This window comes from Sceloporus undulatus, chromosome 7 (assembly GCF_019175285.1).
Source record: "Sceloporus undulatus isolate JIND9_A2432 ecotype Alabama chromosome 7, SceUnd_v1.1, whole genome shotgun sequence".
Classification (NCBI taxonomy): domain Eukaryota; kingdom Metazoa; phylum Chordata; class Lepidosauria; order Squamata; family Phrynosomatidae; genus Sceloporus; species Sceloporus undulatus.
This window is the reverse complement of record NC_056528.1, coordinates 19,867,188-19,894,086: the sequence shown is the minus strand read 5'-3', so window position 1 is coordinate 19,894,086 and position 26,899 is coordinate 19,867,188. Positions and strand designations below refer to the sequence as shown.

The 26,899-nt window shown below is 42.7% G+C and overlaps 1 protein-coding gene across 1 annotated transcript; it reads right to left on the bottom strand.

Moving 5' to 3' along the window:
* Window positions 1-1,486: 1,486 nt before the first annotated feature.
* On the bottom strand, window positions 1,487-25,608 carry CCDC187 (coiled-coil domain containing 187). The gene is made up of 9 exons (XM_042478724.1): window positions 25,011-25,608; window positions 24,499-24,598; window positions 18,500-18,597; window positions 13,350-13,465; window positions 12,382-12,569; window positions 11,919-12,006; window positions 11,326-11,600; window positions 6,382-6,572; window positions 1,487-4,372 (listed from the first exon to the last, which is right to left on the bottom strand). Exons 1-9 carry the CDS (start codon window positions 25,588-25,590, stop codon window positions 2,847-2,849), a joined length of 3,162 nt encoding a protein of 1,053 aa, XP_042334658.1. The 5' UTR covers window positions 25,591-25,608; the 3' UTR covers window positions 1,487-2,846.
* Between the last annotated feature and the right edge of the window lie 1,291 nt (window positions 25,609-26,899).

Genomic DNA, 26,899 nt, shown 5'->3' with positions numbered 1-26,899 from the left:
TATTAAAAATGATGCAGGAGAACAAGGGAGGGAGGGAGGGAGCAAGGAAGCAAGCAAGGAAGGAAGGAAGGAAAGAAAGAAGGAAGGAGAAAAAGAAAGAAGGAAGGAGAAAAAGAAAGAAGGAAGGAAGGTAGCAAGTAAAGAAAGAAGGAAGGAAGGAAGGAAGGAAGGAAGGAAGGAGAAAGAAAGAAAGAAAGAAAGAAGCAAGGAAGGAAAGAAAGAAAGAAGGAAGGAAGGAAAGAAGGAAGGAAGGAAGGAAGAAAGGAAGGAAAGTTTTTTGTGGGTTTTTCAGGGTATGTGGCCATGTTCTAGAAGAGTTTATTCCTGAGGTTTCAACGCCAGCATCTGTGGCTGGCATCTTTAGAGAATGCTGGCATAGAAGAGAGCGGGATACATATATACTGTAAGGAGTATATGCCAACATTCTCTGAAGATGCCAAAGCCACAGATGCTGGTGAAACGTCAGGAATAAACTCTTCCAGAACATGGCCACATTGCCCGAAAAACCCACAAAAAACTATGGACGCCGGCCACAAAAGCCTTCGACTTCACAGGAAAGAAAAGAACTGACAATGTTAGTCCTAGCCCTGCATTTTTGGGTCAAGATGTTGTAGTTACCGTCCTTAGTTCAGATGGTATGGAAGCGGTGTTCATGCAAGTGGGCTCCTTCTCTTTCTGGCCATGTGGATGCTGGGAGATCCAGCCCAGAAAGCCAACTTTAAATCCCGTTTGCAAGATAAAAAGCTAATGCCTTTGAGAGTGAGCTTGTCTTAAATCCTTTGTGAGTCCGCAAACCCCTTTGTTAGGAAGAGACCAAATGCTTTGCATTAAGAGCTTGCGACACGTATAATGTGCATTTTGACTGGCCCAATAAAAGTATCATGGTCTTGTGGATTTTGGATGGCACTGTACTGTGCTATGTGGCCGACATGGCTACTGGAGTTGGCCCTATAAAAGTATCACTGCCTTGTGGGTTTTGGATGGCACTGTACTTTGCTATGTGGCCGACACAGCTGCCTCTGGATATTAGGATTCCATGGTAAACAACATAACACAGCTAAAAAGCTCAGAGATGTGCATGATTTTCCTTGCATTTAGCAGAGTTAATGAGTGGTTACTATCTTCCATGTATGCATGGTAACTTATGGTGGGATCTACTGGGAGAATAGGTCACATCAAGGGGATCTAAACATCAATGATCATATCATATGACAAAAGAATGCTATCACCGGAAGGGATTCTCGAACATTTCGATCAACCCACACCAATATGGGAAATCCCCAACTAAAGCATCCCTAATGTTGACCTTTTCCAAGCTTTGTTTTAAAAAAGCCTCCAACAAAGGTAGTTAAAATTAGTTTGGGAAAAAGAGAAAACAGTCTCCGGAGCAGCAAAAACGAAGAATATTCCCTTTTCCACAAGATATCCATTCCAATGTTTCAAGCTGACAGTCATTCATGAAACTGTGCAATTTTTTCTGGTACAATCAACCTTTATTGAATGTCCTGCTTTGACCAAGATCTACATAAGATGCTCTAGCCAGAGCATAACCTTCATTTGGAAATACAAAAATGCCAATGCCTAGTCTATGCATTTGTTCAGCGTTTCATTTCGGTTTACCAAACTGACATGGCATCTTGAATTAAAACCTGTTGCATGTAGTCAGGATTCAGTAATCTCATTTCTGTTATTGTGTTATTTTTTAAAATGCTGAATAAAAAAGAAATGGAACTGACATTGAACAATATGTTACATCAGTACGGTCCTAAAAATGTGCTCTTATATCATGTAAGCCTGGTTTGTTTTATTTAATCGCAGAACCGTTGCTGTTATTTCAACACGTATTCAAATTAAAAGCAATGTGTTGATTGAGAATCAGATGAACTAACTTTTTCATTCACAAATTTCACAGGAGAAAGCCCTTCATCATACAAAACAACACCTTATATCCCCCTTATTTTGCAACCTACTCTATGCAAAGTCTCTTCTTCCAGTTCATTAAATGTGAAGGAAAGGGGATCTATGGATTATATATTGAAAAGTCATTAGAGGTTTCTCTAGGCTACTTCATTGCTATCACAGTGATCCAAATATATATATTTAATCTGTGATTACCTTCATAAAAGCTAAGAAATTAGTGCAATTTGTTTATATTTTTAAAAATCCCTTCCATGATTTAAACATGTGGTTCTTTGGTATCTACTGAGATTTGGTTTTTCTTGGTGCATTGTTCATTTTTTCCTGGGTTTGGGGCACAAACATGCCACAACACTAATAATATTTGAGCATTGAGTTCTTCTCCATAGGTCTGCCATGATTACCATCTTCTAACAGGACAAGTTGTTTTTGTCGGCGTGTGTCTTCATGCTGTTTCCGACATGGCAGCCCTAAGGTGAAACTATCATGGGGTTTTCCTGGCAAGGTTTCTTCAGAGGAGGTATGCCATTGCATTGCCCTGAGGTTGAGAGAGTGGGTTTCATGGAAACCAGGTCTCCAGAGTTGTAGTTCAACGCTCAAACCGCACACAACCATGCTATATACCACCATTAGAAGTGGTGCATCCCTCAATGTTAAGATTCTAGGTGGTCTCTGCTTCAACATCAAATGATAAGAAAGGCTTAGCAGAAGCCATTGTCAATCTGTTTTTTGGACAATGGCACCTTTGTTGCTTCTCAAGGCAACCGATGCTTTGCTTGATACAACCTGGTGCAAATACAAACTGGACACATCAAATTGCCAGAATGAAGCATACTTTGTATGAAGACCTTCTTTCCTCCTATATGGTTTTCCTTGCCCCAAAGGCAAGGAAGACACATTTGGTAATGCTAGAGGTAGCAATGGGAAATCTACTCCGACCTGAGATCATCCGATAAGGAAGGCAAGTCGTTTGTTTTTATGGATGCGTCTTCCTCCGTGGCATACTGAAGCTCTCCAGTCTCAGGGAAGACAAATTGTTCAGGTGGGGATGGAAAGTCTTGCAGGCTGAAATTAGAACCTTTTTCACTCAAGTCTTCAGGTGGGGCAGGAAGATCTTCACTTTGGAAGGAGACGTCTTTGTTGGTGGAGGACAGTAGATCAGAGCTTTCATAAGACAACACTTCATCCACAGGAGACAATATCTCATCCTCTACTCCAGGTAAATGTCCATTGCTGGAGAGTGCTGTATCATCTTGGTTCTTAGGTGAGAAGAACTCCCCAGCTTTGGGTGAGCTTGAATGGTGTGTTGCCATTCCAGATTCCTTTGTGCTTTGACTATCCATTGTAGAACCATTTTGATTTCCATTTACTGTTTCTTCTATACTTTGGGGGCGTAATGAGCCAACGCCGATCTCATCATCACTCATGGACACTTTGAGAAGTTGGGCGGTAGGAACTTCATCCAAGGATTGGCCTTCTCCAACTGAATGCTCCACACAACCACTTCCGCTGTCTAAAACTAAGAGAGGTTTGGAGGAATTTTGTGACGGAAACAATTGCATCTCACCTGTTAGAAGTTCTGAACCATCATTGAGAGAATCTGCATCCTCCAAGCAGGATTTGGGTTCAAGTGTCATGGATTCATCCTTAGCTTTGGAACAAGATGGGTTCTCATCATTACCATCTCCTTCAGTGGTGCTACTGGCCTCTGTCAGCCCTTGCTTTTTCTGATCCTTAGGACTGTCGAAACATATCCCGCTGCATGATAAAACAGCTACTGGCTCAGCATCTCCTTGAAAAGCCATCTTGTCCATAGTCTCTGCCCTTGGCTCTGAATCTTTCAAAGAGGTTGCATCCCTTCCAATGGTCGTTGTGTTTTTCTGACCAGAGTGGGATCCTCCTTTCGAAAGGGACTTGGGACTTGGGCTTCCATCAGTTGATAATATCATTGAATCAGATCTATCTTTTCTTTCACTGGCTGACGTACCTTCCAGGGTCTTTCCCTGGCTGTATGTAGCTGGCAGGTCATCCCGATCTGAATGATCTTCAGACATTTGAGTGTGGCCTCTCTTGCCAGATGATAATGATGTGTCTATTGCTATTTGTGGTACAGTTAGAGTATCATGAAACACCCCACCATAGCGATCATCCTGAAGCTCATCCTGGAAGATAAATTCTTCAGGCAGGCTAACGTCGGTGTCTTGGGCATCCTCAGCTTCTTCTAAGGATGAAAGAGAACTTCCAGAAATATTGATTAAGATGGCACGAGCCTTATGAAATTCAGCATCCGACTGGGAGTTCTCCATGAAGGGAGAGAAACTATATAATGTAGCGGGAGAGATCGTTGAAACCAAACACTGTGGTCCCTCGTTCATGGAACTACCAAAAGGGACTTCTTTGGAATACTTTATTGAACCAGTATCTTGCTCTTCCTTCTTTTGGCTCACGAAATTATCTAGAAAGCAAGAGAATTTTGGATGTTATTTATTTATTTATGTCATGCATATGCCACCTTTCTCCCAAAGTGGGAGAATTTAGGTGTAGTTTCATCTTCATCTGAGGAAGTAGGCTCAAGTCTACAAAAGCTTATGCCACCAAGTTCTGTCTTTCATTTAGTCTCAAAGGTGCTGCTGCAAGATCCCTTTGTGTTCAGTTTTACTGTTTGGTTATCTTTAGATTTAAAGATATCTGTTTCATTTCTGTTTATTTTGCATGTGCCAAAAGGAAAGGAGCTTCAGAAAGAGAAACTATGGCCCCATACAGACAGGCCAAAATAAAGCTGCTTTGGGTCATTGTTGGTATGCTGTTTAAATGTTGCATGCGTCCTAAGAGTCCGGAAGCCATGCCAAAGCCACAATCCAGTCCTAAGGACTGGAGCACAGATTTGGTGTAACTTCCGGACTCTTAGGACGCATGCATCATTTAAAAGGCATTTATAGAAATTTGCACAGCTTCTTTTTAAAGACTGTTGAAGATAAAGATAAAGATTATGTACATACTGTATGGCCTGGGGCTTTTGGGACATGTTATTCATTAGTACTATTGTTTCTATTAGCCAGCAGTGTTATCGACCGAGATACAGTCTGGGTCAGGGTTGGTTTTTTATGGCATAAATGATATTTCATTAGGTTAAAATGGTATGAATGAGAGCAGTTACTCAGAATTATAACCGCTGACATAAACATTTATAATTTGCACAGATGAGGTGCCCACAAGACTATATAAATTATACAGATGTCTCATATATAAGGCCTGGATGTGCTTCTTATAAGCTGAGTGAGAAGGAGGAAGAAATATGAACTTAGGATGAAACCAAGAAACTAAAATCATTCCCTGTCTGGGGCCATCTCCAGCTGATAGATGTGACTTTTTTTTTCTTCCTTAAAGAATGTGATCTCTTAAATTATGTCAGAAAGACCCCAGAAGAAAGCACATTTTTAATAGCACAATCAGGATAAGTTATGATTTTGTTCTGGAAAGCCCACGTAATTGTATTCCATGGTAAACCTTGGAAGGCTCCCCGATGCCATGGCTCTCCCGTGATTTATGCCACCAGGATGTTAGTCAAGACACCTTCGTAATAATAATTGAAGAGAATGTTTGCTCTTTCGGCCTGTATTAAAGTGCGAGTGGAACCGCAGAAGCAAATTGGATGTAACGGCCGCTGATCTAATTTATTCCCTCCTCGAGGACCATTTCAGAAAGGCAGACGTTCAAAAGAGAAAGGTACCCAAGAAGAGGTCTGGAAATTTGCAGGGCTCAGAAACAAAAATTAGATGGCCCTGGGGGGTTATTTTTATGTTATTGTGTTATGTTATTATATATTATGTGTTTTTAGCAATGTAAGCCATCTCGATACCTGCGGAGAGGCGGGATAAAAATAAATTATTATTATTATTATTATTATTATTATTATTATTATTATTATCCCATCCTTTTCCCAAAACTGGGACTCAGAGCAGCTTACAAAATTTAAAAAGTACAGTTTAAAAACAAAACTAGCTCCATTTCAAGACAGCCAGCGTGCTATAGTGGTTTGCGTGTTGATCTAGACTAGGTCTGGAAAACCAGGGTCTGCATCTGCACTGCAGAAATGAAGCAGTTTGACACCGCTTTAATGTCCACTCAATGCTATGGAATTCTGGGATTTGTAGTTTTGTGAGATATTTCTCCTTCTCTGTTAGAGAGCTCAGGTGCCACAACAAACGACACATTCCAGGATTCTATACTATGGAGCCATGGCAGTTAAAGCAGTGTCAAACTGCATTATTTTTGCAGTGCAGATGCAGCCATCTTTGACCGATGGGGAATTGGAAGTGGGGAAGCAGGGTCGAATTGGTACCCAAAGAGTGCCGGATTTGGCTCTAGGACTTGAGTTTCTCCCCATCTGCTTTTGGGAAATGTTCTCTTCCACCTTCTCCCATATTCCCATAATCATGGTTACCTTGTCCCTATCATAGTTACCTCCACTCCCCTTGCATCCTCTGCTGGTTATGGCTGAGCCTATGGGTTGTTCTCTGGAGAAATGGGAATCCTTGGCTGTAATAATATCCTTGGTCTCAGCTTCTTGATCCCTGGGCTGTTGCTTCTCTTTGGGGAATTCTTCTAACTCTTTAACCGCTTGGGACAACACTTCCCCACTTTCTGTATGGAGGCTGCAAAGAAACATAATTCAGAGAATCATTTGCAAAGGTTGTGTGTGTGTGTGTGTGTGTGTGTTACAGCTAATTTCTTAATTGTTCTGCTGTCACCACGTTCCATTGTGTGCGATGGGAATAAATGAAATTGCAATTAGGAGGAAAGAGAGAAGATGAAATACTGGGTTAGTATAACATAAGTAACAGGAGTCAAATGAAAGAAAAAGACAGAATGGTCAGCTGTATCAAAGGCAGTGAATAAACTGGGGGGAGCACACAACATTAGTTTTGCTGAATGTATTCCGGTGGGAAAGTCTTGCATTTAGGAAAGTCTCTTTAGACTGAAACTTGTTGAAATAACCCCTCAGCTGTGGATCTTCCTTTCAAGGAGAGGCAGCCTTGAACTAGCTGCTAAAACTGGTTTTTAGAAGTTGCTTTCTATCCTAGTTTTCAATAACATTTTGCCCTTTGTTGTTGTTGGACATTACTTCCAGACTTCGAAGGAGTCATCCGGTGAGCTGTTCCACATCCCTATATTAGGTTTAGCAACAGGGAGAGCTCCAGTGATAAATACATTACAGTAGGCCCTCCGCATTTAGGGCCTCGACTGACCGGTGATAAACATTGGCCTGGGGGCAGAATGGGGGCGTGGTGCCCACACGACACATGTCCTGACACTGCCCTGACATTGTCATCACACTGTACACCTGACCACATGGCGGGCAGTGTCATGGCGCTCATCTGGCACTGCGTCCAGATGATGCAGTGCCAAAGGAGCACTGAACAGCCGCGCCATTTTGTGGCTCCCTTTTGTGCCACGGAAGGCCAGATCGGGGCTGTGGCATGTAGTTGCCATGGCCCTGATCCGGCAAAGGGCTGCTGCAGGCCGTCGCTTATGGGTGGTCTGTTCAGCCCCTTGGTGAGGTTAGAGGCACTTAACATTCACCTGATGAAAGTGGAAAAACTGCAAATAAAAAAACCCACTATTTTTTTATCCAGGAGAACACCTCTCTAGTAATCTCTAGGTCTTCCAGTGCAACTCTGTTCTCAATATCCACTGAGAGCTGGCTGGAGGACCTACAAAAGCCTAGAGAAGTGTATTCTGTAGGACTTTCTAGGTCCTCCAGTGCAACTTTATGGTCCACTTCTGGCAGCACCACAACTGGAGGCCTAGAGAGTTCTAAAGAGAACATATTACTCAAACCCATGAATGATCAAATCTGTACAAGTCAAAGCCATAAATGTGGCCGGCTGAGTGTACTTTCCAAACTGGATCCTTCAACAAAGACGGAGCAGGCAATATAATGAATGGCCATTCTAGATCTTCACCAGAAAAGCCCATCCACATGAAGCCACTTGGTTAAGCATCTGTAAGACAAAGCCTGCAACGGGCACGAGAAGATTAAGAACATCTACCGTTCTGCATCTGCCAACAAGCCTCTCTGTCAAAAGGAACGAAAGTGAAGCCAGCAATCCTTTTTAAAGGCGCCGGTGACCTATAATCAATAGCAACATGAATTATAGATCAGTTTCATGCAAAGATTTATTTGAGAGTGCTTCCATTAGCCAAACACACTTGGCCTCAAACTCACCCAGCACGCTTCTCAATGGGAACTGACAATGTTAGAAGTTGCTGGTGGGGAGGGGGAGGTTAGAGAATTCGTGGCACATTTCCAGAACGGTCAGGATGGATCATGCCTGCAGCTTCTGAGAGTGACAAAACCTTAACGTTGTGATACGGGGTTGTGTATTTTAACGTGTAAGCCGTCCTGATTGTGTTGCACAGAGAGGCGGGATATAAATTATTATTATTATTATTATTATTATTATTATTATTATTATTATTACTGATCTAATGCTCCAGAGGCAGATGGGAGGAAGACAGATGAGCAGAGCAATGGTAGTGAAAAGCAACCCTTAAAACCAGCAAGAGGGTGAAGTGTGGCCCAGGACTGTATTGGGGGCCCTTGATTTCCCATTGACTTTCTTATGGTCAGAAAAAAGGGTGCATTGCTCTTCTGGAAACCTGTAGGGACATCATTTCATTTTTAAAAACAGCTTGCAATGCTCATCTGCACTGTTAGTTTACTTGTGAAATGTGATGTCACTTTGCCCTTTCTATCAAAACGATAGAGTACAGGTAATGTATAATACTGTATAATACTGTATCTGGGGACATTGTATAATACTGTATGTGGGGATATTAGATTTTTTACATGAAATGGTACAATAGTTCACAGCATTCTTCCATTCCGACTTCCATTGCCCTGGCCTCAGAGGGAAAGAATAAAAGGCAGGGACAGCTTTCCCTATGACTAGCCCAGAGCCAATTTCCATCACCATTGTCTTGGAGGGAAAGAATGCCTAGCCCAGAGCCAGAAGAAAGGCCCTCCTTCCATTACTCTGACCTCAGAGGGAGAGAAAAGGAGACACAATTCCACCATGCCTGGTCCAGAAGCAGATGAAAGGTCCTCCCTCCATTCCAGGTGCTACCACCCTGGCCTTAGATGGAGAAAAGAACTTGTGCTTTGATTATGTGTTCTTGTCTAGCAGGGAGTTGGATGGCCCTTGGGGTCTCTTCCAACTCTGTGATTCTAAAGGAGTTATCCAGTTGCTGAACTCTACCTCCAAACTAGTTTCAGCACCATAGGTAGCTCCGTTAAGGCTCTCCAAAACCAGGAGCAGATTTCCACTCTGCTGATATGAGAGTAGCCATCACTCACTGAAAGTCTAAGAGTTGTGAGAGAGGGAGACATTCAGCGGATAGTTGCCAAAGTCTCCCCCCCTCCCCACTGTCCACTTGCAGAGCGATGGATTTTTCAAGAGTCTCTACTCACAACAGCTCAGTGAATTGTCCCATTGACATTATGGTGATTGTGCTCAAAGTAATTACCGCTCGGAGGAAGAAAAGAGCCTAAACAGCCACTCTGAGCCACGATTTATCCCTTTGCGGATTGGCATGGAAAGGGATAATCAATTGGCCCTCAAGAAAGGTAGCCGCAGCTGCCACAGAAGCCCCTGACAAATTCTGTTGTCGAAAGCTCGGTCTTCATTTTAAATATACTGTATAGAGAAAGGGGGAGGGATTTGTTTTTTAATGCATCACACAGCACTTCGGACAAGTCTGTTCCAGATCCCAGGAGGCTGCAGTTAATCACTCAGAACTCAAACTTATTAGAAGGATGAACTAAACAGCAATGATGCAAATATTGTGGCATGAGGTTTTGCCTTCCGCCATCTTCAGAGCATCTCCAAGAGCCTACAATGGGGTTGTGTAGCATAAGTTTTGACATGTGGAGCAGCTAAACCAAGATGCAAGATATGGAACTGCATACACAACGCATGAGCATGGACATTCTTGTGCATGGATCAGTGTGCATCCATGCATAATGGCACTGCATGCACAACACAATGTCTGGAACTTTGAAATGAATGTAGACATTGCACGATGGATAAAAATGTCCAAATGCTTCCGTAGAGGAACCATAGATTCTTAGAAGGTATATCTACACTGTAGAAATAATGCAATTTGAGACCACTTTAAGTGTTGTAGTTCCATCCTATGGAATCCTGGGGTTCATCATCTTACAAGGTCTTTAGCCTTCTCTGCCAAAGAGTGCTGGGGGCCCACCAAACTATGAATCCCAGGATTCTACAAGATGGAGCCATGGCAGTTAAAGTGGTGTCAAACTGCATTATTTCTACAGTGTAGATGCACCCAGAGGTGGAAGGAACATCTAGACTAACCCCCTGTCATGCAGGAATACATTCCTGAAATATGCCCACCCAACCTCCAAAGATGAAGAGTCCACAACTCTCCACGGCAGTTTGTTCCAGTGTTGACCAGCTCTTAGAGTAAATAAGTTCTTCCTAATATTTAGATAGAATCTCTTTTCTTGTCATTTGAATTTGGAGTATCAGAAAACAATCCAGCTCCATTTTTCACACAACAGCCATTCAGATAGTTAAAGATGTTTATCATGTCACTCTTCTCTTCTCTGGCTATGAGCATCTTGGTGAGGCTGGGGTGTTAAGCAGTGTTATAATATGTGTAGTGTGCCAGGATGCCATTTTTAACATGCCAGCCTCATGAGAATGCTCTTAGCCAGTTTATCATACCTCTTTTATGGTTCCCTGCCAAAACTTGCTCCACCATTCATTTGGTCACCCACCCACCCTGGCCAGAGGCACATCTTTCCTCCTGACATCGTCACTCAAGGCCCACAAGTTTTGCATTTCTATTGCTGTTCATACAGCCTGATTACAAAGGTCAAGCTTGGGCGGAAGTAGACCTAATCTACAAAAGCTTTTGCTACAATTTCTTTCACTCAGTGAGTCTCAAAGGTGCAAAAAGATCCCTTTGCATACTTAGGTTAAAGCTGAACCTGTCACCTCACCACCATACCCACAGGTTTTGCATTTTCATGGCTATTCATGCTGTCTGGTTATAAAGGTCCTTCCTGAGCATCAGTTCACTCCATGCATTTGAGGAAGTAGATGAAGTCTACAAAAGCTTATGCTACAATTTCTTTTGTTCAGTTAGTCTCAAAAGTGCAAAAAGATCCCTTTGCTTATGGTATTCCAGACTAACATAGCAATGGCTCTGAATTCTACCCCTGAAAAAGAGGCTTTCTACAGTTTGCATGTAACTCTCGTATAAGGCTGTACAGCGGATTGTTGCTTCATATAACCTTTTCATGACAACCACCATGTTGGAACCACACAGGGACTAGCTAGTAGAAAAGGAGAGCTTTGCTAACACATTCCTTACTTGTTTGTATCCACACCCTGTTGTGGGTTAGAGCGGCTTCTGTCCCTTGAGCTTTCAAAACCTGTTGCAATAGAGGAGATATGGAGGGGAGACTTTGTGCTTTCTTTCTGGGTGCCATGCACCTGCTGGAGTGACTTTTCCAATTGCTCATGCAGCTGTTTCCACAGCTGTGAGGTTGTCTGCTGCACAAGCAAAAGGTCTTTCTGTTGCTTCAAGAGGAGTTTTCTCTCCTGGTGAGCAGCCCTGCAGATGTTTTGCAGGTGATGGATCTCTGCCTGCAAAGAAGCATAGGAAAGGAAGCCATGAGAAGATCTGGATCAGAGTTTGGATGGAACACATTACAATTGATGCACTTCCCTGTAACAAGTTAGGAAAGGAGGGTGAACAGTTTAGGGAGCTGGGTATGTTTCGCTTGGAGGACAGAAGATTGAGAGGGGATATGACATTCATCTTGAAACATCAGATGGTGTGTCACATAGAAGATGGAATAAGCTTGTGGTTTTTCACTGTTGTTGTTTTCTTTTGTTTTCTTCCACCATGGAAGAAAATGACATCGCTCCCAACTACTGTTCCGCTTCTCATCTTTCCATTACCTGTTCCTGTTTGAGTCTGGTGAGCAGAGCAGACTGCTTCTCAGCTGTGGCTGATGCTGCACTTGAATCCTGCAAACTGTCTTGACAACTGAAAATAAGGGACAGAAATCAGACCAATGGATAGTGGTCAGTCTTGAAGTGCAGGGAGTCATCATGACTGTAACCAGGCCTCTAAGAAGAGCCCAAACAATGCAGGCAAGCTGTATCTATCTAAATGACAACTTGTCCTCAAGCAGCCCATCGCCTAATGTATGCTGCCCTTTTGCCCCCAAGGAACAAACATGCTCTGAATGCTGGGTGCGAGTCTTGTCCGCTGCTGCTCCCAAGAAAAAAGAACTTTAGAAGGACCCAACCTATCCTCCTATTTGCAGCAAGGACAGGTGGCAAAGTAGATACATTTCATGAAGGAGGACATCTGATCCATCCTACTGTAGACCAACCAAAGGTCCAAACCCTTCCTCACCTCTTCTCATGTTCCAACCAGGCTAGTTCTGCCCTGGCTTTCTCATGGAGGGCCTTTTCCCTCAACCTGAGGAGGGCACTCTGGTGTCGGGCTCTCAGCTCTTCTTCCCGCAGGTGCTGCTCCACCATTGTCAAGCCAAAGCGGCGAAAGGTGCTGGAGCAACCATAGAACTGGCTCAACTCACTCCACTGAAAGTAGAATCATATAGGGATGGGTGAAAAGTTTCTTTCAGGTGGCTTTTTCTAAATGAAAAATCATCAACAGGTAGATAGATTATTGCATGGTGTAACGGTCTGAGCATTGGATTTCGACTCTGGACATTAGGACTTGATTCCCAGCCATACTCTCTCAGCCTCAAGTCATACTCTCTTCTCAACAACCTTGCCAAGAAAACCTGTGAAAACCTTTTTAAAATAAGAGTTAAAGTACAGTACTAACATTGAGCCATAGATAAGTCAACTCTGGTTTTTGGGGTCAAATTTTGACCAAAATTTCTAGATTTATACATGAATATATACAGTAGTCTTCAAAAACTGCTCAGTTTTTGAAGAGTTATATACACTGGGGAGAAAAAAATGGTTCAGTTATTCATTCTTGTCCATCATAACAAACAATACCTGCTGCAATTCTTTCTTCTATACCACCATTGGAAGGCGCAGGAGCTTTGTTCCTTATTTCACTTGGCAACATCAATCTTGTCATATATATAGGGTTGCCAGAGTGAAAACTGGAGAGACCTCCCATACCTTTAGTAGCTGTGTAGAAGAGGGAATTTCAACTGGTTTTGCTTGTTACCTTGTTGAGTGGCAAGCGACGTCTTTGGAAATTCCTTCTCCTACACAACAGTTCAAGGGTCAGGAACTGCCTCCAGTTTTCTATTTGCCAACCCCATACAAAAAATTACATTACATTAATAAAAGGTAAAGGCCAGATCTGAAACATGGGAAGAGAGGAGGAATCGCCTGTACCTGGCTGGTGGAATCCACTGGCTCACTTTTGTCACCGGTCTCTTCCTCTGCAGCGGATGTTTGATTGTGAGTCTGATCCTGATGTAAGATGTTGGCACAATGTCCCAGTTGAAGCCCTAGAGGAAAAAAGCATTTCATTGAGATGGCATCTTTTCTCGCTTACCTCCTGCCAAGGGCATTTCCATAGGAAAACCTCCTGTACAAGTGAGTCCCAAAATGAACCTTGTTTAAGATTTCTTGCTGCCTGATGCTGCACCTATTTCACACCAATTAGCCACAGAAGCTGTCCAGACAGCAACTGCATCCCACTTCAGTGCAATGTTTGGAACGTCACTTTTTCAAAAGCATATTTTATACAAAGTCCCCACACAAGCTTGCAAGACTTGAGTAAGGCTGTGGACAGACAGGGAGTCTGGTAGCCACCCTGCAGAAATAAATCAGTTTGATACCACTTTAACTGCCATGACTCTATCCTACAGAATGCTCCGATTTGTAGTTTGGTAAGAGCCAGTGTGGCATAGTCGTTTGAGACATGAGACGGTTAAAGCAATGGACTATGGCTCTAGATACTAGGATGTGAATCTGGTTCGGCCATGTAAACTCACTGGGTCACCTTAGGCAAGTCACACTCTCTCAGCCTCAGAGGATGGCAATGACAAACCCCGTCTGAAGAAACGTGCCAAGAAACACCTGTGATAGGTTCTCCTTAGGGTTGCCATAAGTTAGAAACGACTTGAAGGCAAACAACAACAATGGATCTCTCTCTCAAATCTTCAGATTTTCCAAACCAATTTTTGGCTCACTCCAAATGAACTCTCCAGCACACGGTGGATTTGCTGGGTCTCTCTAGATACTTACAGATGGATATATGTTTACACCTCAAGGGTAAATATATATTATTGAATGTGTTGTTATTGTGTGCCTCCAAGTCATTTTTGACTTGTGATGACTATGAAGGAGAACCTCCCATAGGATTTCCTTGGCAAGTTTCTTCAGTGGGGTTTTGCTATTGCCATCCTTTGAGGCTGAGAGAATGCAACTTGCCCAGGGTCACCCAAAGGGGTTTTATGCTCAAGTGGGGAATCAAACCCTGATCTCCAGAGTCGTAGTCCAACGCTCAAACCACTATACCACCATATGTCAATATTATCCATGCTATTGTATTTCCAATTTCCATGCATGGCTGTGAAAGCTAGACAACCTAATTCTGTGGTACTGTATTTTCATAAGATCTGACTCGCGCATCACACACACAGCATTGCGTCTCCCCGCCCTGAAGTGGATTGCATTGTTCAAATCGCTTGTCTTCCAATTGCTCCCAAGTGCTGATCCATATAAAATGCTGCACCTGCATGGTTTATGTGAAACTCAACAAAATCCATCATTAAAGCAAGAGAAAGAGAGCCGTATCGCTCTTTCTCTTTTTATTCCTCAAGCTGTCTCAGGCAGGTCCGTGCTTTCTTTGGAGAGAAAGCGTCATTCATTTCTTTTTCGCCGGTGTCAGCAATTGTTCCAAAGACAGAGGCTGCATCTTGAAATGAATAAGTGACAACAGATTTTTGCCCTGGGAAAAGGACATAAATAGGGGGGAAACCCAGCAATCCTATACACATACTCCCATAGTAGAGAGAGACAGGCTATGATCCTATATCGGGGCATCTATAAATAGCAAACCTCCTCTGAACAAATCTTGCCAAGAAAACTCCATGATAGGTTTGCTTTAGGCTCGCCATAAGTCAGAAATAACTTGAAGGCACACAACACACATATCAGTTCATGAAGGGCATCAACAAGCTGGTATGTGTCCAGAGAAGAGCGACCAAGACGTTCAAAGATCTGGAAAGCAATCCTTATGAAAGACAACTGAAATGGCTAGGGATGTTTAGGTTGGACAAGAGAAGACTGAGAGGTGACATAGCAATAAGAGAAGATTGGGAAGTGACATGATAGCTATTGGAAAGGTTGGCATGGAGAAAAGAATCATTTGAAAATTATGATGCTAGAAAAGGTGGAAGCCAGTAGAAAGAGAGAAGACCTACAAAAGAGGCTCTGACTTCACAAAGGAAAGAAATATCTGTGTTGTTCAATATCTCGGATCTCAGAAAAAGTACCTTTTTGCATTGCTAATGGAATTCAAATTTTATCTCCTGGATCAACCAAAATGCACAAAATACATTATGCCAGCTTCCATTCTGGAAAATTATGGTTGTTTGTGTGTTTAATACTGACCTGCCTTTAGCAGTTAAACAGAACCCATTTGAAAGATGAATTGGCCACTTTTGGAAGCTTTCAAGGGAAGACATTCTCCCTGCGTTTCTGTTCCACTTTTATTCCGCCTTATGTTTTTGGCACTGGTTGTTTGAGTGGAACACGCTTGATGCCAAACACACAGCACTCCTTTGTACGAGGGTCATTTTGATACCCTACGAAATGTAATGCGATAGCCATCTTCAAATATCTGAGAGGACCATCAGGTGGAAGATGGCTCAAGCTTGTTTTCTGCAGCTCCAGATGGCAGGCCTTGAACCAATGTGTTCAAAAGACAAGAAAAGAGAGTCTAGCTACACATTCAGAAGAAATTCTTAACTGTAATGGAACAGACTCTCCTGGAAGGTGGTTGACTTTCCTTCTCTGAAGATGGTTAAGTAGATGTTGGATGCCCACCTCTCAGTGGTCAGTGGTCAGTGGTCAGAAAATACCCTTTAACTTAGAAAATTATTGTAAGATTTACTTTAGGTGGTATTTAACGCCTGACAAATTGTGAAAGATCTATGGTAGCTGTAGCATAAATGTTGGAAAGGCTCTAAGGAAAAAGGATCGCTCTTTTACATGTGGACATGTGAAAAAGCAAGGACATTTTGGGCACAAATACATTACGAAACAAGGAAGTTATAAAAGGAAATTTGGAATTTAAACCAGAAGTATTTTTGTTAAATATGTTAGATGTGAACTTTGGGGAAAAAATTGGTAAAATTTTATTTTGTATGTTATCAGCGGCAAGGACTGTTTATGCCCAGAAATGGAAACAAGATGTTCCAACAACTGACAAATGGTCATTGATGTTAATGGACTTACTGGAAATGGATAAACTGACAAGAAGCTTAAGAAATGAACAGTAAAATAAATTCTTGAATATTTCTCCCAGAAATGATGAAATATAGCAACTATGGGAATAGATGTGGAATAAATTAGGTCTCTCTCTCTTGAGGACATATTCATTTGTATGTTAAAGGCCATAGGAATAAGGGAAAGGCGAGAGATGTTTGTGTGTGCGTACAGGTATCCTTTACATATTCTTTCTCACTTTGCACTAACAGATGGACTAATAGTACCCTCTGGTGGCCAAAAATAACCATCTAAATAAAATAAAGGATTATAGAGATTGAGGGTTTTATCACACCAGCCTGCTCTCCCACCAGAATTGTGCCAGTTTTAGAATGGAAGCATACTGGTTTGGCATCATTTCGTATCACACTTTCTCCTACAATAGCACTTTGGTTATTCATGGTCCTGTGATCTGCACTGCCTTGGAGGAAAGGTGGGCAGGAGTGACCATGGCCATGGCCGACTGCCTCCTAAAGCCAGCCGTTGTGTGAATATGTACATAGCAATCAGATTCAGGATTGTGGCAAAAGGAAGGAGGAGGAGAGGAACAGAATCATGCCCACTCACACCACTTGGCTGCTTAAGAAGTGGAACTGCAGCGGAAGGCACCTATCGCACAAAGGCTGTAATGGAACAGCAGCGAGACTGAAAGTCTATTGATGGGTTTTGCCCATCAATGAAAAGGTGCTCTTTAGCAACAAATGCAATGCAAGGTAGCATCAGGACACATGCAATGTCATGTGATAAGTCCCAGGCAACTTTTATTCTGCTCAAATTCTGCTTTTTGGCCTCGTGGCATAAAGTCCTGAAAGGCAAAGAGCATTGAGCCATGGTGGTTAAAGCGATGTCAACCTTCATTGTTTCTGCAGTGCAGATGCAGCCCTGCTTCCTCTTCTCTCATTAGATATAGCCCCTGGAAACATGTTTGGGAAGGCTTTGGAAAAAGGCCAAACTAGCCCTGCTTTGTTGGTTTGTTCTGAGGATGCACACAGAGTGTGTTGCAATTGCTGTCTTTCAGATAAGATTACCTGATTTGTTTTTCCCGGTTTCCTTTGAACCAAGTTCCATCTGCTGTCTGCTCAAGAGACACAAAGGCAATTGCTTTTCTCCGGCTTTTGTCTCTTGCTTAACCATTTCTTTCCTGTCTGCATTGGGGGCTGCAACTAGCTTTCCTAGCTTGGATCCATGCCTAGTGGGATGGAGGAGCCCTTCTGGGTTTTAATCCAAACTTTAAAGGTAGTGTTGAACCCATTTAGGGATCTGAAGCAGAAGTCTTCAGCCGCCCCTGATTTTAAGGTTTATTTATTGCAACTGAGATTTTGTGTCACAGGGTGCATCTATGCTGTAGAAATAATGCAATTTGACCCTTCTTTAACTGCCATGGCTCCATCCTATAGAATCTTGTGATTTGTAGTTTTGTGAGGCACCAAAACCCTTTGTCTGGGAAGGCTCCAGATCTTGTAAAACTACAAATTCCATAAGCTGGATCTTCAGCACTTAAAGTGGTATCAAAAAGCACTATTTCTACAGTGTAGATGTACCCGTAGTCTATGTTTTGGAACTTTAGGAATCGGTAGTTGCACTGCAGAAATGCAACAGACCCCTTTTAGTGAATACTGAAGATGCACATCCAGGCAAGTGATGTGCACCAGGCTCTTCTGATGGACACTGGATGCTCCTGTCATGCTCAAACACTTCCTAGCTGGTGTCCTGATGCATTTCATGGGGACACCTTGATGTGCATCAATGCTCATTGCACATAGGGCTGGTGTGCATCAAACACTTCACTGGCTACCATTGTACAGCAGACACCAGTATGTTATAATGGCACGGCAGCCACTACTGGAATAGGGATATTGCAAAACTGCTCCATTGAATTTTGCACACACATAATACCATTTACGAAGATGGCAGTCCTAAGCCTGCCAATATTTATACTCTGCTTTTCCCCTAATGACTTTAAGCACACAACTGTGCTCCTTCCTACTTTATCTGTACAATATCCATAGGATGTAAGTCAGGCCTATTCCCAAGGTCCAGCTTACCAGGATGCTTCTTGGTGATGTCTTTTTCTACCTCCATGTTGTGATGCGGAGCCACTTGGATATCGTCCAGAGAACTGGCCGATAACCCAAGAGGGATCCTGAAATGAAGAAGAAGACATGTGAACTCATTATGCGATTCCCTCTGCAATGTAACTTTTCATCAGACCCATCCCTTTTTTCTCACAAACTTCATTATCAACGACACAGCTATTTGTTTCGGAGGAGGTTTATACCTGTGCTTGATCTTTGAAAAAAAAAGGATGACTTAAAGGTGCACAGCAACAACAAATTGCAAACCTCAGTATTCCATAGGACAGCATTGTGACGGTGGAATAATAGTGCTACAATTCTGTACAGTGTGAAAGGGCCCCATAGGGTCGCTGTAAGTCAGAGCCGACTCAAAAGCAACACAAAAATCCTGGCAACCTGACCTCACTGGTGGACTTGTTTCTGGACCACGTGGAGGTCAGATTTGAACTAAAAGCAGCTCATTTGGTACCAAGGAATCATCCTTTTCCTCTTTTTTTGCAAAATGCCTAGAGCCAAGATTAGCTGAACAGATTAGCGAGGAAAGCGTGAAAACAGACACACAAAACTGGACCTTGATGAATCTAGCAGAAGCTGAAAGCAAAGAGATGAAACCGCAGCAGATGTTTCTCCGATCAAAAAAATAAAACATAAAAAATAAAGATGGAAAATGTTTTTATTGCATCAGCAATCTGCTTAGAGGAAATCTCATTACATCCCCTCCGCCACGTTAATAAGCTTTGCCTTGTTTTTTTTCTTCCACGGAGTGACCCAGAAACAGCAAGACGCAGTAGGTGAGTGTCATCTATCGAGAGGGATTTCAGATGTTGTGGCCCCTTTGGAGGTCTGGGAAGAGAGAAGGGATTGCCATCCTGCCCTTATAGACAAAACCGGTGATAAGGAGGGCAAAAATCAGAACTCCAGTATGATTTCTCTGTTTGCCTTGGTTCAGCCAGTGTTTATGGAATCATCTTGTGGGACTACATCTCCCAGAATCCCCTAGCTCCCAGAATCCCCCAAGCTCTCCCCATAACTTTTCACTCCCTTCATTTCATGCTTTCAGCTCCCTGTAACTGAACTCTTTAACTTCTTATTCTTGCATCTCTATTCCTAAGGGTAATTTATACATTTATATGGGGAGCCGGCATGGTGGAGTGGTTTGAGCATCGGACTATGGCTCTGGAGACCAGGGTTCGAATCCCAGCTCGGTTATGTACATCCACTGGGTGACCTTGGGCAAGTCACACTCTCTCAACCTCAGAAGATGGCAACGGCAAACCCACTCTGAAGAAACTTCCCAAGAAAACCCCGATGATAGATTCTTCTTAGCTTACACTTTGTAAACCACTTAGAGAGTGCACTGATAAGTGGTATGGAAATATACTTGCTACTTGCTATTCTTAGGGATGCAGTATGTTGGAAATGACTTGAAGGTACACAGGAACAACGGTGTAAGTTTGCACATATTTAGCTATATATAGCAGAGGTGCTAACTTTGTTAGCAACATGCAAAGATGCAACAGGACACCAGCAAGAGTGTCCGAATGCACATGGGTTCCAGTTGTGTATCCCATTTTTCAACATCATACACCAGTCCCATTGTGCATTTGGTCCCATTGTACATTGGTTTTCTGTATTGGTAGAGTAAGGAGAACGCCATTCTAGCCTCCCTAGGCAGAAAATTCAACAGTCTAAGGGTAACCACCAAAAAGGTGTTTCCACCAAACTGTACCTTTGAAGGTGGTGCAACTGAGACACTCTCCTGTGGGTCTCAGGGTCTGGGCAGCTTCATAGGGGGAGATACAGACTGTCAGATAGACTTAGGTGCCACCATCCAGCCCACCCAAGGTGGAATGAAAGGATATTGGACCCAAGAAAAACTCCAGCTTGGTTGATGGAAACAAAGAAGATCCTGCTTTCTGAGTAATTACATCGATCGGGTCAAAGCCCAAAAGCCACTCACCCCAATCTATCCATCTTATTTCAGCCTTTGTCCCCAAGTCTTGTCAATTACATCTGAAGATCTATCCCACCCCATCTGGACAGGCAGGGATTTTTGTGTCTGAAATGTCCAAAGGGTTGTTTGTGTTGAAATCCCCAAGCAGAAAGGAGAAGAAAAGGAGACCGAGAAATGTGTGTTTCAATGAAGGCGAATGTGGATGGGAAGGTCAGAAGGAAAGGAAACAATGCTCCCAAAAATATGGAAACAAATTTCCAGCTTTCAAATTTCTTTCAAGCCTGGTTTGCTGGTTTCCATATTCCCAGAACTTGGGTTGTTTTCCTTTTCTAAAATAAAAAGCGGCTTCTTCCCCTTGATCATTATATGCAATGGGATCTTGCGGCACCTTTGAGACTATCTGAAAGGTAAAAGTTGGCAGCGTGATCTTTCATAGACTTGTGCCTACTTCCTCAAATGCGTTTGGATCATTATATTTTCTCCTGACTCATTCTTACATTTCCAAAGAAGACTGTTGCTTTCTCTGTTGCATTACTCTCCCATGGCATTTTGGTGCTTAAAAAATAAATACCTTAGGACTGAGAACAGAATAGCACAAAACCTGAAATGTTCCTGTCAAGATGCCCCTATAAAGTAAGTTGGGAAATATCTTCCCATTAGTAATATTATGTTACTTTTTTTGTGGGTTTTTCAGGCTATGTGGCCATGTTCTAGAAGAATTATTCCTGACGTTTCACCTGCATCTACGGCTGGCATCTTCAGAGAATGGTGGCATGGAGGTGCCAACCACAGATGATGGCAAAATATTCTTCTAGAGCACAGCCACACAGTCTGAAAAACCCACCAAAAACTATGGATGCCAGCCTCAAAAGCCTTCGACTTCACAGTATTACGTTACTTTGAAACTATGGCTAGAAGGTTATGCCCTGCTTCCAGAAAAAGTTGCAAAAACCTTTTTTTAGAGCATTTCAATGTGGCAAAATTCAATGTGTGCACATTGAATTTGGAGTCCGGAGGTTAAGCAAAATGAAAACTGTACATTGTTAAGACTTCTACTATGTCTTGAACAGATAATAGTCCAGGTTAGCTCAAGAAAAGTACATCCCAGGCCACAATTCAGATCTTCACTCCCAAATTACAACTTTCAGCAATGCTATTCTTGGAGTTCCAGGTTCAAATCCCACCCAAGCCACTAGTCAGCTTTAAATCAGCATCTCTCTCTGTCTCAGTCACCAATCTGTAATCTGTAATGTACAGCTCTATAGTAATTTTTGCAGCTCTATAGTGTAATGTACAGCTCTATAGTGAAATAAAGTGAGATGTTTCAGCCACTTGGGACATCTGAAATGCATTGTATAAAAACAGTAATTGATGGCACCACCATTGTGCTTATTCATTTGTTTAATTAAAATAGGAGCACACACCAGTTATTGTTGCATGATTTCCAGTTTTCCTCTTTGCAAAGGAGTGAAGGGACGTGAGTGAAAACAACCGACGTAAATAAATCTACGGGATCCAATTGATTAAATCTCTTGTTAAACCATAGCAGAAACAGGATCAGCAGGGGTTTAAGTAGGTGCTCCGAAAGATAATCAATTCATTCCAGTTCTGTCATGGCCATATGCTTAACCAGCATCTCAGCAGGGGAGATAATGCAAAATGGGAGTTGCTGTGTAGCTCACAAACGTATTTTCGGAGTGGGCCACTTTCATAGAATCATAAGGTTAGAAGGGACAAATGAGGATCATCTAATTCAACCTGCTGCCATGCATGAATACACAACTAAAGCATGCCTCAAAGATGGCCACCCAACCTCTGTTTAAAGACCTCCAAAGACAGAGAATCCACTAACTTCTGAGGCAATCTATTCCACCACTGGACAGCTTTTCCAGTAAAGAAGTTCTTCCTAATGTTTACGTGGGATCTCTTGCAATTTCAATCCTTTAGTTCATGTTCTAGACTATAACCCTAAAGATTTTCCACAGTTCCAGGCTCTGAAGAAAACCCACAAATCCTCATGCACAAAATATCTACCTATATATACACTGACGCTAAAATGTCATATACTGTATCTATGCGGTTATAAGTTGACCTCATGTATATGTCGAGGGCAAATTTTGATATGATGCATGGATAAGTTGAGGATAAAACTTAGGGGCATGCAACAAAGGATGTAAAGGATGAGGTTTACTCTCTTCATACAGAAGTATCTTATTCAGATCCTTCTAAGCCCATTTCCTCTTGGCACTCTTTTGAGGGGAAGCCACCACTGCCATTTTCCCACCCAAGCATTCATAAAGACCAGAATCAGCATCATGATGGAAAGGGTAAAAGGATCTGGTGCTTTTGGGTGCTCCTAGGATGAACCTATCTGTTGCCACTCTACTCAGAGAAGAAGAGTTAAAATAGCTCTATGGTGATTTTTGCAAGGTTTACTACTTACATTGACCTGTGGATAAGTCGACACAGGTTTTGGGGGCCAATTTTTCAACAAAAATTTCTAGACTTATACATGAGTATATACAGTAATATATATCCAGATGTTATACATGTGTTTGGGGGGGGATCTTGCAGGAGATTTCTCTGCAGGGTTGAGTAGTCAGGAGAAAACCAGTAACAGACAAGAAGTGCTATCTCCGTGGATTAATACTACCATCTTGTGGGCAATTCCTGAACGGCACTTTTTATATGAGAACCAGCATAGAGTAGTGTACAGCTCTGGAGACCAAGGTTCGAATCCCTGCTCAGCAATGGAAACCCACTGGGTCATCGTGGGCAAGTTGCATTTTTCCAGCCTCAGACAAAGACAAAGGCAAACCACCTCCACCTCAAGAAATCTTATCAAGAAAACTTTGTGATAAGTTTGCCTTAGGGTCACCATGGCCTGTTACAGACTGCCAAAATAAAGCTGCTTCGGGTCTCTTTGGAGGTATGCTATTTAAATGATGCATGGATCCTAAGAGTCCGGAGGTCGCGCCAAAGCCACACTCCATTCCTAAGCACTGGAGTGCAGCTTTGGTGCAGCTTCTGGATTATTAGGATGCACGCATCATTTAAATAGCATACCTCCAAAGAGACCCAAAGCAGCTTTATTTTGGCAGTCTGTAACAGGCCCATAAGTCAGAAATTACTTCAAGGCACACAACAACACCAACCTGTTATATGGAATGGTATTGTTACACACAAAGGCAGCAGTCAAACATCCACTCAGTGTAGCACAACTATCCTCAAGCAAAGATGTGCTATGTTGACACTCCACAATCCCCATGCAGGGTAGCAACATTGTGCAACATACGTCAAGACTAGATGCTGTTGTACTTTGCACAATGCATAACCACAGTACGCAACATATAACTGCAGTGCATAAAAGCTTCACTTAAACTGCTATCAAGAGAATATATCCATTCATATGATGAATAATTCACACACACACCCATGTGTAGCACTTGCATGCATGTATGTCAGTAACAGGAGGCCAGCCAAGGCAACTTCAAGGCATCATGGTTCATATGTCAGAATGCCAGGCAAGGTGAATTCAAAGCAGCATGGTCGCTATGTTGCTAACAGGATCCCAGCCAAAGTGAGTTCAAGGCAGCAGGGTGCCTATGTTGCTCAAAGGATGCTAGCCAAGGGGGATTCAATGCAGCATGGTGTCTATGTCACTCATAGGATGCCAGTCAAGAGGATTCAAAGCAATATGGCACCCATGTTGCTCACAGAATGCCAGCCAAGGGGGATTCAAGGCCGCATGGTGTTTATGTCACCACCAAGGTGTGTTCAAGTCAGCCTAGTGTGTATGTATATCACTAACAGGATGCTGGCCAAAAAAAGCAGAACAGCTCATGTCACAGTTGTAGTAGATTAAATGAGTGCTCACTGGAAGTGGCTGGGTCTCCCCATTTGCAGAACCTAAAAACCCAGGTTGCAGAGAAACAAAAGACTGTATCCAGGCGAACTGGAACTCAAGATGGTTTTACACCCAGCACCCAATTCTTCAATTCCTCCCCAGGCTTACCTTCCTGAATATAATGGAAAGCTTGGCATGGAAAGCTTGGCTCTTGGTTCTTCTGGTGAGGTGTTTCTTTCCTTCTGGGATCCCTCCTTTACAGCACAACCTTGGAAAGAAAGAGAAGTATGAAGTAGCACACTGGTTCCCAAAGTATGGTCCTCAAAATGTTTTGTACTTTAGCTCCCAGAATTTCTGATCAAGCTGGCTGGGATTTATGGGAACTGTAACCAAAATACCTGGAAGACCAAGGTTTGAGATCACTGAAATAACATAACTCGGCCATGAAACCCCTGGTGACTTTGGGCAAGTCAAATGCTCTCAGCCTCAGGGGAAGGCAATGGCAAACCTCCTCTGAACAAATCTTGCCAAGAAAACCCCATGATAGGGTTGCCTTACGATTAGGAATGACATGAAGGCACAAAAACAACAACAATAAGCCCTCTACTCCACCCCAAAAATCACAAGAAAAACAGGGAAAGACAATAACAGAAGATGGCTTGGCTGTGGATCCTTCATACCTTCTGTATCAACTGTGCTTTGGTGTTCCTCAAGCGAAGATGGCCATCTAAATATGTCATGGTCAGTGTTTGGGGTCGACAAGAAAGGCCGAAGCCTTTCCTTGGCAATCTGGAGTTCTGAGCCACCTTCAAGGAAGATTCTCTCTCTGCATTTCTGAATTTGTGCTGGCAGATCTAGTGAACGTCTTGGATCCCATTGTGCACTTGGGTTTACTGTAAGACCAAAAGCTTTCTGAGGTATCTCAGAAAGAGCTGGAGTTTCAGATGACCATCTTTGGTCCTTCAAGTCCACTGGCCTAATTTTGATCTGAAGCTTTTCCATTTCTCTCTCCAGACGTTGGCTGAGGTCCCTCGCTAGCAAGTGAATGGCCCTTACTCTGTCTCCCTTGTTTCGATATGGTGAAAGGCCTGAGGCTTCCAACATTGCAGGAGCTTCAAGGCCCAAACCTAGCCTTTTTGACCGAAATGGGTTCCCTGAGTACCGAGGAGTAAGAAAGGAATGATTGTCCAAATCTTTCAGTTTCAGAGGGCTAGTGAAGGCACTTCCATTTTCAAGAGAATCCACCTTCATATCCTCCATCTTTTCCACCTTGGCATGCAAGTCCCTAATGAAAATGCAAAGAAAGGCAACCGATGAGAGCAGCAATTTACTAGTTACAGACACATGGCTTTTCACGTGTCCTTCTTTCAAACCAGGCGTCACTCATCCTATACCTGAGCATTTCATTTTTCCTGCCTAGATGTAGTACTGTATCTTCCATTTTCAATATTTACTTCCTTCTGTCAAATGACGCACCTTCACAATAGGGAATTACCAGCCGATTGTGTACCTGTGCAATTTCCCCTCGTCCCTTAGCAGAGCGCATGAGACTCGGTGGACTCGCTCCATGACTTCGGATTCTGAGCGCTTGTCGCTTGCATCTTTCTGAAATTTAAAGCCATGCCTGAAAAAGATAGAATTTCTACAAAGGGAAGGGGTGAGTCTTTGTCCCAATCTCTTGGACAGTTTGAACAATCATAAATACAGGATGAATCTCCCTTCTCCAAAATGCTTGGGAGCAGAGGTCTTCTGGATTTTAGTATTTTTGCATATACATAGTAAGATATCTTGGATTATGAGATCCAAATTTAAACACAAAATTCATTTATGTTTCCTATACACCTTAAACTCATTACCTGAGAGGCCTCAAACTATACAATGTAATAAATACACAATTTATATTTTAAATATACTGTACAGTATATGCAAAGATCTCACTTTGCAACTCCTTGCCCTTGCCCTGTGGACTCGAAACTCAGAGTCACACCCTGACATCTGGAAACCCTCGTTCTTACGTTAGGAGAGAAAATTAAATCATTTTCCTGATCCATCGCAAGCATTCAGCTAAAATTCAGCCACTTTTCTCATTGGATTCTGCATGTGGAATTGGAGTGGAAAAGGTACTCGCTTTCCACTCCGGAAGCAAAATGTGTTAGAATAACAGCCTTGGTAGAAACTCAGGAGAGCCAATGTGGCATACTGGTTTGAGCACTGGACTATGACTCCAGAGACCAGGGCTTGGCCATGGAAACCCACTGGGTGACCTTGAGCAAGTCGCACTCTCTCAGCCTCAGGGAAAGGCAATGGCAAACTTCCTCTGCACAAATCTTGCCAAGAAAAAACCACAGTATGTTTACCTTAGGGTCACCATAAGTCAGAAACAACTTGAGGACACAACAACAACAACAACCAACTCAGGCTGTGAAAAACAAGAGTAACCAGAAATTCCCCACAACTAATCCAGAGGATACTAATCCTCTGATATTATCATTTGCTAATAGCTCATATAAATGCTGCTGCTGTTGTTATTGTTGTTGCTGTTCTTGTTGTGTGCCTTCAAGTCATTTCC

Bases quoted from the DNA above. Each gene is read 5' to 3' on its own strand.
- CCDC187 (XM_042478724.1), bottom strand. From the start codon at position 25,590: ATGGAGGATATGAAGGTGGATTCTCTTGAAAATGGAAGTGCCTTCACT. The intron at 12,570-13,349 runs GTACAGGCGATT...TTCTACTTTCAG, and splicing joins CAGTGGATTCCACCAGCCAG to TGGAGTGAGTTGAGCCAGTT. The intron at 4,373-6,381 runs GTAACTATGATA...CTTGCTTTCTAG, and splicing joins AGGATGCAAGGGGAGTGGAG to ATAATTTCGTGAGCCAAAAG.